Source organism: Cygnus atratus, chromosome 4 (assembly GCF_013377495.2).
Source record: "Cygnus atratus isolate AKBS03 ecotype Queensland, Australia chromosome 4, CAtr_DNAZoo_HiC_assembly, whole genome shotgun sequence".
Lineage (NCBI taxonomy): Eukaryota > Metazoa > Chordata > Aves > Anseriformes > Anatidae > Cygnus > Cygnus atratus.
This window is the reverse complement of record NC_066365.1, coordinates 50537031-50547734: the sequence shown is the minus strand read 5'-3', so window position 1 is coordinate 50547734 and position 10704 is coordinate 50537031. Positions and strand designations below refer to the sequence as shown.

Here is a 10704-nt window from a genome sequence, read left to right as displayed (position 1 = left end):
GCTTCTTTTAAATCCACTGAAGGAAGATTTCTCCAGCACCCACAGCCCCGCTAGACCTTTCAGCCCACATTTCCTGAGTTATGTCAAAACATAAGCTACCAAAACATATATTCGGCTTTGATCATCAGGAAGCATAACTCATCATGAATCAATTAAAGTGGGTAACTTAATACCTACGTTTAAATCAAACAAGACAAGAATTTAGGCTGTTGAATCTCCTTCTTTAATGAACCTTCTTCTTTAATTGCGTAGAGAATTTTCTCTCTCCGATTTATGATGGAAGTTTGCAATCTCAACGTTCAGCCATTCTGCAAATAATTCAACATGGGAACAAAAACGTATCCCATTTCATTGCTTGTGTCTTTTTCTTTCCGGAAATGGCTAGATTAGGAGGAAAACGCTTGTTTTTAAGAGCGTCATATTATCTTTCTGATGACAGAATAACAAGTATGAGTCCCAATGCTAGTAAAGAGCTACGATAACCTATAGGATGATGTCCAAAATTAGACATTTTAGCATGCACAGTTTGAAAAGAGAAAAGATACCATGGGAAGGAAAGCATGTGAAAAAAGTGGAAATCCTAGGAAAGTGGTTTTCAAGCTGGCCTTACAAATATCGAGCTTAAAATTTTGCAGCTGATATTTTTATAACCAACTTAGAGGCCTGAAAAAGAATTCTGCCTGTGCACAATTGAGCAGATGGGATGCTAGAGGAAGAAGAAAAAGATTGGGCTGTAGTGAGGTGAAACAGCTGTTTGCTTGAAAAGCTGAAATATAGTCCCAACAAAACCAAAAAGGCACAGTGAAAACATGGAAGTCCTTCGCAATGGCCCATTGCCGCCAGTAGGTGTTCTACATCCGAAAAAAAACAGAAAGAATGCTTCAGGTTGATAAAATTATCTGTGTGGCCAATTCATACGCAATTTTCCTCCTATCTTCAGTTATGCCTCACTAATTTGTAGTCTTGGGGAAATAGTATTAAAGGACTTGACGAAAGCAACAGGTTAGAGATGAGTTTTTATCTTTTGCATGTTATAATTTTATTATTTCATAAGCTTCTTGGCTTGAGCTTGTTTTTCTGATTCACTGTGTTTCAAAGCACTAGTAATTTTGAAATCGCTGCAGTCCCTTTACAGCATGTGCATTTTTGTAGCATGTTCTGCACAGAACTCTCATGCTCGCAGCAGGGGTAGCTTAACTCTATGCGATACTACACTGAGAAAAAATCAAATCAGCTTTACCCATCAAAACGAAATTTTTACCGTAACACACATTATGCCTCCTGATCAGGTATGTTTGCACCTTATCTAGTAGAAAGCAACAGTACCGTTTGCTGCTAAAAATACTTCAGAAGACAAGTTTTCAGCTTTTCACTTGTGTAAGTTCAGGCTTTCTGTATTTTCTCAAGTTAATTCTGCACTGGAGGAGAGACAGCTCTAGTCCTACCAAACTTTTTATTCATGTCTATCCTGTAGATAGTTTTAAGGACAGCAAGTGGAAATATCTCTGTACCTGTCTGAAAAAGTAGATGTTTTGCTGAACCCACCATATACTGGATTCATATTTATGTAGTAATTTTGAAAGTAAGTCAAAACAAGGAGTCCAAATACAGATCACCTAAGCAGCACAAGAGGAAGCTGTTTGGTATTTTTATGGCAATATTTAAATAGCTCATTTGCTAAACATACAGCTACTGCACAAAACAATACTTCCAAGATAAAAATATGTGGGCCAATTTACTTACAGGTAGAAAGAATCATATCTGGTTGTCTGCTTATATTCAAATGAAATGCAAACCTTTCTTCATCAGTTGCGCCGGTAAAACACCCCTGTCTGAGTGTCTAGCTCTGCTCTGAAGCCTGGTAAAACACAAATACAGTTTGACCCCGCCTACTTTCCTAAAAAAAAAAAAAAAAAGAGTAGGTACTAATCACACATCTGGTGAGTTAAAAAAAAAAAGTGAAAAAAAACTGCTTTCTAGAATCAAATACATACTTTACAGAAAAAATATTGAACTATAATCAGTAGGGTTAAGTACTGCTTAAAAATGGGGAAAAATGCAACATGTATACCACAGAATTGGGTTAATTTCAGATAAATTTTTGATCCTGACATTTGAAAAAAATCAGTTTTAGTAAGAGGGTGAAGGTATGTTGTTTTAGGATAGCTGAGCTCATCCAGAAGAAATGATGGCATGATATTTTTCCCAATGTCTTCAAAGACAGGTTAAGTAACCGAGACAGCTGCCTCCAAACCTATTCTGATTCATCCCAAAATTAACCATCTAAGGCTAGATCAACTGAAAAATTAAGTAATCTAGAAACAAGGTGCCTCATAGTTCCCGATATCCCAAGTAAGCATCAAACCCCATGGGGGATATGCAGAAATTACCCTTGGGTAGCATGAAGAGGCAGGTGAAGGGCACGATCCAAAGTGGCATCCAAAGCACCCACCCTCATTGAGGAAACTCCTGCCAAAAGTCAGTACATTTAGGGTATGTTTTATCATATATATTAACGTATAATTATTGTAGAATAAAGAAACAGCCCTAAGGTTTACTGGAAACTATTAATCTCCTGATTTTCCCATGCTTCATATATGTTTTCTGGGAAATGTTGCTTATTCCTGTAAAATTCCTCATTACATACTGTTGGAACTGTTTGCAATGCCATACTTTGCAGTGTCTCCACCAAGAAACTGGGATTCAAAGAAGCAGCTAGAGAAGGAAAGATGAGCTTGGCTTACCTTAGATCTTTCATACTCTTTTTTTCTACTACAGGTAGAAAATGCAAATATTTTTCCCTTCAACAGTACATGCTGTTGGTATTCATTTCGTAGTGGTTTGGACTCAACTCTTTGACAGGTCAGTTTGTATAGCAGAGATAATCTCATGAGACTTCATCATTAAGAAAAAGGAAATAACAATTTAAACCTTTTCTGACACCCTGAAACTGTTCTATGGAATACCACAGGAAAAGGAAAGTATTTCTGCAAACAAGAGACTTCTTCCTTTTGAACATAAAGGCTTAGACAAAGCAGTGAGGGGAATCTAAGACCCTCCAAAACTGACTACAGAAATGCTAAAATGCAGCAATGATGGAATCTATTTAGGTAACTACACTTACCTTTAATAACTTTATTTGAAATAAACTTCACTATACTCCTCTTTGCACGGAAACTTTTTTTTTTTTGGGGGGGGGGGGGGCAGGACAGACTTTAACAAGGCTGCAGAAACTTCTGCCTCTAGCAGAAGGGAAAGGGCACATAGCTACTAAAGAGAGTTCAGCCTTTTCTGCACTAAACATTTGATCACAGCCAAATTCAATTAAATATATATTGATACTACAATATATATATTTAATAGAGAGTGTGTACACACAGATACGTATATACATGGGCTATCATAATGGCACATTCATATGGACAATGTGATCACACAAACAATAAGTTTGGCTTACAATGCACTGTCCTGACAGTAAATTAATGGCAACGCATTACACATTGTTCCAAACCACAGTTAACATTCATTTTATTTACACGCACATGTAGTATGACATTTTCTGTTAAAAACATAAAGGTTAGATCCCTGTACGTATATATGACAGACAAAGACAAGCCCTCCTTTAACACACCTGAGAGTGTATTTTCCCTCACTTACAAACCCATGTATTCAGTTGTATGTAAGACAAGGTAGGACAAATTTGTTTGAAAATTTCAAGAGAAAAACACACAGTTTATATAAATAAACGCATGGAATTTATATATTTACAATACATACAGCATATAAATTATTTTATAATTAATCCAAAACAAGGTACTATGGTACACTGACAGCCAGTTGTGCTGAATATTGGACTGATTTTTCATGAATAATGACTAAACTTGCAAGATCTCCAGTGGACCAAACAGCCTAGAATGGCTTGGGGCATATCATGGCTCAGTCCTGAAGCAAATCTTCTTTGGAGTGTTACACTGAACTGAAACTGCTGTTAACAACCTACCATGTGCAAATGAAAGAGGCACATTTTGTGTTCTTGGTGCATCATAAAACACCCATCAACTGAGAAAAATAATGTTTCTGGAGAGTCTCTAGAAACGTTTGAATGTCAGTAAGTAGCCATTTAAAGATACCTTCAATTTTTAAGCATGCAAATCACTACTACTACTACTACTGCCTGTGTAAAGAGAAACTCAGAAACATGGACTGTACATACGTGAATCCAACCCAGTAAATGCAAATTAAGCTCCTGGGCTTTGGTCATATTCTCTTTCTTTCTCCATAAACAGCACACTTTTTTGGCTATGCAGTGCTGAGTTTTCAGTGGAAATACTGCCAGTATTGCTGAAGATATGAAGTGAATCAAATGTTATGGGTTCCCCACACCATTTAGCAGCATCCAGCAGCCTACAGGACCAAGCCTTTAAAAAGAAATGATGAAGCCACATCTCTCGAAAGTGATTTCTTCTCTACACTTGTGCTGATGTTGTCTTTTTTCAGAAAGCATCTTCATTTTCTGCAATGTCAACGATTATGTGGAGCAAGTCTTCAAAAGTTGGGCGTCCCTCTGGTTTCTAAAAACAAAAGTATGCATAGCTGCGATCAGAAAGCAAAAAAGTTGTGCTGATTTTGGTAAATTCTTTGTCTCAACATCATTCCATCGCAATGAATTTACTATTTCATTAAACGTGATGTGAAAAAGATATTTCCCTGTGTAAGTTTTGGATGCATCACAATTTCAGTGTCACCTTTTCTTCCACGTTTTGGAAAACAGTAATATGTGTTGTTGGACTACACTCTTTGTATAATTCATTATTTTGCATAATGCTATATTTTTTTATTTCTGTCTCCCTATCCTCCCAAATAAATGATTCCAATCTTTCTTTAGGCAACTTGTTCATGCTCCTAAGCATTCTGAGTGTGATTCTCTGAAATCTCTTCCACATTTTTTGGACTGAGAAATGAGACTGCATCATAGACTTAAGCAACAGTATCCTTCATTTACTCTATTTGTCTTCCATACGGTTCCCTGTATGTCATAACATCCTCTTTGTTTCATTCAATTACATCAATACACTGAGGCAGTTTCTTTGCTGACCTTACTGACACAGTTAATTTAACATCTTTTCAATGCCTGGATAACTTGTACCTTTCCTCCATTTATCAGCCTAAATAAATTTGTGCATTTTGAAGACTCAGTATTCACACACTTTTCAAATAATTATTAAATTTATTAAGCAAGGATAAAGGTACCTACAGTTAATCACATTTTATGACAAAGACGTTGCCATTATTCGTGTCCTGTTTGTGATTCGTGAAGATTCTCTCTTTCCAACACTATGATTGCTTAGTTTTTGCTGTTAAAAACCCCTCATGAGATCAATACGTTTTTAATCAATTCACTGATGGTCATATAAATTCTATAAACACACACTGATATGCAGAGAGTGTTAACGAATAACTTACTGTTATTTTTCAGGTGATTTCTTAGTCCATTTTAATGATCATTTCAAGCAGATTACCAAGTACAAACAAAACTTAATGGTCTACAGTTTCCTAGCTCCTGTGACAACCCTTTCTGGATTGTAGACACATTTATTATTTCGCAGCCCTCCAGGGCACTGTTGTTTTTAATGTATTTTTTTGCTTCATAAACCAACTGCTTCGTACGTTTTAGATATCCACCAGTCAGTTTCATGACTAATTACTTTTTGTTCCTGCACCTTCTCCTTCAAGACAAGTATCAGACAGTATGTCATCTTTATTACTGGAAAAGAGCAGTCTTTCCCCAGCACCCTCTGTGGCAAAGGCTAAGTAGAAATCAATCATTTAGCTCTTTCCATTCTTCATTTCCCTGATTGCTCTCTCAAAATTAGAGGCAATTAATTAAACCCTTTCATACACTTTCTACATTAATACTATAGAATCTGCTTTATGTTAAGTTAGTTGGTACTTAAAGTATTTAATTTAGTTTTCATCTCAGTTGTATCAAAATTATATTTGCCGACTCTTATATACCCCACTTTCCCCTCCCTTCTTCTCGCCTAAGGCATGTATTAGTGACTGAACTAAACTCATTCTCCCACTGACCTGAGTACAGGACAATTCTCTCTACCTCACTCAGCTGGCTCTTTTGATACAGCAAATGTACAAGATTTCCATCATCTGTCTACCAACATTCAGGTCTGGTCTACATCTCATCTCTTGTACCCTGTCTTTTATGCACCATCAGCAGTAGATCAAGGGGTACCTTCTTTTCCCTGTATTCCTCTTTATGCCTCTCTTGCACCACCTGTACACGAAAAAACCCTGTTCTTTTCTGTTCTACCAGCTATTATCTCCATACGAGTATTGCTCAGGAAGGAAGGACACATGAGTAAGTCTTCTGGGATCTCAGGCCTTGATGACCTGGTTACAGTCAGAATGTTGCAATACAGATTAATTGCTGTTGCTGGACTGACCCTTTTTTTTTTTTTTTTTAATTCAAAGGGAAAAACATCCCCCCACACCAAAAAATGCATACCTCCTGCCAGCACATCATCATGACTTCATACACCTGCTTACAGGCCAGTTTGGGCCGATATAAACGATGTCCTTGGCTAACCATAGTTACCACTTCATAGTTGGAGCTTTTTTCAAAGGGCATTTTTCCTTCCGTAAACACTTCCCACATTAAAACACCTAAAAAATGAAAATAAACATTAAGAAAATAAGCCATTAAGTTTTTTAAATGAATATTTATTTTAAGCTCTAGGTTCAGTCTTTCTGAAAAAAATAGCTTAAGATCCATATTCTATAAGCAGTGTTCACCTGTGTCATTAATGAAAAAACTTTATTCTAGTAGCATGGATTTTAATAAATAACAGCACTAATAACCTCTGTGGAACCTTATGCAAACATAAAACCATGGTAAGCAGTTTCTCTAAACTTCTTCTCAGATGTCTGAATACTTCCAAATAACTGGAGCTTAACTTCTATTGACAAAATGTAAAAATAGTGCTTTGTTTCAATGATGAACATCTTACCGAATGACCAGACATCTGACTTGCTGCTGAATCGGCTATAATTAAAAACTTCTGGGGGGCACCATTTCACAGGAAATTTAGCCCCCGAGGAGCTTGTGTATTGATCATCAAGGACATACCTAAAAAAGAAAAGCATTAAATCTTTCCGTTGGCCTTCAAGCCTACAAATCATAATTTAGATTTGGAGTTGAATTTCAGAAGCTCGTATTGCCACCTAATGGCCATGACTTAGTAACACATGATAAAACCAGCTTCTTCAGACCAGTACTAAGGTTTCAGTCAAGGCAGTTTGATTTTCTGTTTACCTTGGAGTCTTGTAATTATTAGCTATACAATAAAAGTCTAGGCCACATGCAAGTCAAATTTTTCTGTGTTACCAGAAAAACTATGCAAAATCGTCCATTTGTTGCTCTATTTCTCACTGGTCAGTCTGGATTCAGATATCAAGAGACATGCAAGCTGTGTAGCACACAATGGTGGCAACAGCCAAGAAAAGTATGGCCAAACCCTGTTGCGTATTAGGGTTTTTTGGGTTGGTTGGTTGGTGGTTTTTTTGGTTTGTTTGTTTGTTTATTTTTTCTTTTAAACAGTCAGACCACAGAGTTTGTTCACAGACAGGCCTCGCAGGATAAGGGCACACTTGATTCTCTAGAGAATACAGTTTTGCTTTTCCACAGTTGAAAAGATAAAGGAAAGAGACACATCACTACAGAATAATAATCTTGAAAGGCACTGGAGAAATGAAGCAAAGGATGTTCCTTAGAGAGGTCAAAAAAGATCATTTTTTTCCTGTAACTGCTCGATGTGTTTTCTCTTTCAGACAAGAACAAGGGCTAGGTGAATTCTCCAAAATCACCACAACTATACCTTGTCATTCCAAAATCAGACACTTTGACCACTCCTGAATCATTCACCAAGCAGTTCCTGGCAGCCTGCAAAGGGAATGGTTAGATTTGGTTTAAATCTTCCAGTCTATCTCAGATGAATTACAACAATATAACGAGGACTTTGCCCTCATTGCTTAGCAAGTTCACTGATTCACCAAGCTCAGTGGTGCATTCTCATTATGGTCCAGAATAAACGGTACACATGCATTTGCTCCTGATAGTGTTGTTTTGACAGCTAAACCATTTTGTAAAAAAAATCACCAAGAAAAATTATGATCTCAAGGGATTCATGAGCAGTAAAAATGGCACCAATACAGAATAAAGATACATTGTTATTTCAGTGCAAACAGCTATCAACTTTTTATAAACATTTCAGAGCAATTTTATTCCCTTTTCTCAGGAGAGAGAAACCTCTCATCTTTTGTGGTACATTACAGCTTTAGAGATTTGGTTAGAACCTGAAGAGCCAACTTAAACTACTTACAATCTTTTGTGAGAATAAAAGCTGTTATTTACAAGCAGGCTGTTTCAAAAAGGAATAGATAAAGCCAGAAATAAAAAAATTAAGGAAGAGTTTATTGCATAACGGGATGTTACCAGGTCTCTGTGGATAAAGCTGTTTCTCTCCAGGTACTCCATTCCCTCACATACATCTTGGCACATTGTGAGAAGGACGTCTTTACTCAAAACTCCACGTTTTTGTCTCAGGTAATTCAGAAGGCATCCATGCTCCATGAACTCTGTCACGATGTAAATAGGTCTCTGCTGTGTGCACACACCATACAGCTGAACTAATTTAGGATGTGTTAGTTTCCTGAAAAGGTTGAAATCATGTAATTATTACTTCCTCCACCCTGTGCTAGCTCTTTACCCCACAAAACTCCAAAATACCACAATGCCTGAAGTGTTTTATCTATAATAAGTAATGTCACCAGAGGCCCAGAACTGGCAATAATAGTGCCAAGCACTGCGCATCAACTCACATCATCACTTTGGCTTCTTCAATGAAGTCTTCTTCGTACATCGCACCTTCCCGAATTGCTTTGATGGCCACTTTGTACTGTGCCCTCCATTTCCCAAGGCGCACTACTCCAAATAGACCGCTCCCCAGTTCTCTCATGAAAGTCAGCTCCGAGGGATTAATTTCCCATTTCTCTGCAAAGCAACAAAAAAAAAGTGAGAGCCCCTAGCCCCTTACTGTTATATTAGCAAACATGTTGAACTGGTAGGTGACAGAGAGGAGGAAGAGAAACCCTAGGTTACTAGCAAATTAGGGAATTTAGGGCGAAAACTTCTTATCTTGAAAATGTAGCAGTTCTGTATGTCACAAGAAAAAAGGAAAATTTTAATCTAGACACAACTTTTAACCAGCTGCTGACCAACACAGAAGGCAAAAAACAAAATTTCCTGAAGCCAATAAATATATACTGATGTTATCAGACTTGATTCAAGAAACTGTCATCATACAAAGTTCTGTCAATGCATAGAGGCTGTTGGGTTCCCTTGTGTGCTGTTCTTAAAAACGGACCACTCAAAATGTTAAATAAAAGAACAAAAGCAACACTTCTGCAGAGATCAAAGGGTCAAGGTTGAGTAAGAAGTCTGAAGGCTTATGAAGGAGGCACAGCTCTTTAATCAGGAAGAGCCCAAAGTGTCCACAAAAAAGTAGAGGAAGAACGCTAAATTGCCCTGGAGCATCAGCAGCAGGTTCTGCTTCTACTCATGGCGTTCCTTGGCACCACATGCCTGCCACCAGCTCTGATGTCTTTCTACGGCAATTCTCTCTACAAGGATCTCAAATATACAACTTGGACCTATGTAAGTTAGCATCACAGTACAAAATAAGGTATTTTCAAAATATTTAGAAAATACTGTGGCAGCTTATACATATAAAATCATCAGAAAAGGTATGTATAGATCAATATAACACGCAGTTACCATAGCTGAATCCTGCAGTTGTTGGTGCCGTTGTCTTCTTCGGGGTCACTGGGTAGCGCAGCCTCGTAACAAGACCTGAAATTCAAAGTTAAATGAAGAGATACAGCTTATTTCTGAAACAATGCCAAACAGCAACTCAGCTGCTTGTTCACTGCAGAGTGCAACACTAGCTAACAATAAACGTATATACAGTTTTGACTATATTTGCTGCTATTGCATTGTTTTGACTATTCAAAGCAGCTTCAAGGTACACAAGAGAGCTCACTGCATCTAACTTCTTGCATCATCTTTACTGGTGAGAGATGGATATAGATATATGTATACATATTTGTGCTTTACTGTTATGCAAGCACCAATGAAGGCTGACCAGAGACCACCCCTTTCATAAAGATCAGAAAGACTGTCTAAAAGGTTTTACAGAAAGTTAATGTGAGTTTCACTTTCACATTTATTTTGTACAGTGTTTTATATGCAAAAAATAAATGCTGCATGCTTGCTGAATATTCTGCTAAAATCTTTTCAGAACTTGATGCAACAAAAGGAAAAAAGCATGAAGCAATTAAAAATAGTTAGTAAAATCAATTATAACAAATGAAAAGTAGGGTTGGATTTTGAAGCATATTTTTCAGAAAAGCATTTTCCAGAATACCATCAGGAAATGCATGGTCATCTGAATTTGACATAAACATCTGGAAAATACAGCTCACGAGAGAAATAAATGAACAGACTGGACTTGCGAAAAACATACTACATTAGTATCCGTGCCTTCAGCCAGATTCCTAAACTCTCCCCATCCTTTCACACAGCAGGTAGACACCAGCACCAGCTGTCAGCTGTAAATCTAAGTGTCCAACCTT

At 37.3% G+C, this 10704-nt stretch overlaps 1 protein-coding gene across 2 annotated transcripts in view; it reads right to left on the bottom strand.

Annotated features, from left to right (window-relative positions):
* Positions 1-3439: 3439 nt before the first annotated feature.
* The window catches only part of TEC (tec protein tyrosine kinase), a 49602-nt gene continuing 42337 nt past the window's right edge, over positions 3440-10704 (bottom strand). For both annotated transcript variants that reach the window (XM_035550396.2, XM_035550407.2), the window contains 7 exons: positions 9848-9922; positions 8893-9064; positions 8507-8723; positions 7890-7954; positions 7023-7141; positions 6521-6678; positions 3440-4571 (listed from right to left, as the gene is read on the bottom strand). In XM_035550396.2, the coding sequence (XP_035406289.1) occupies positions 4494-4571; positions 6521-6678; positions 7023-7141; positions 7890-7954; positions 8507-8723; positions 8893-9064; positions 9848-9922 (884 nt within the window). In that variant the 3' untranslated portion in view covers positions 3440-4493. The remainder of the gene's footprint in view (positions 4572-6520; positions 6679-7022; positions 7142-7889; positions 7955-8506; positions 8724-8892; positions 9065-9847; positions 9923-10704) is intronic.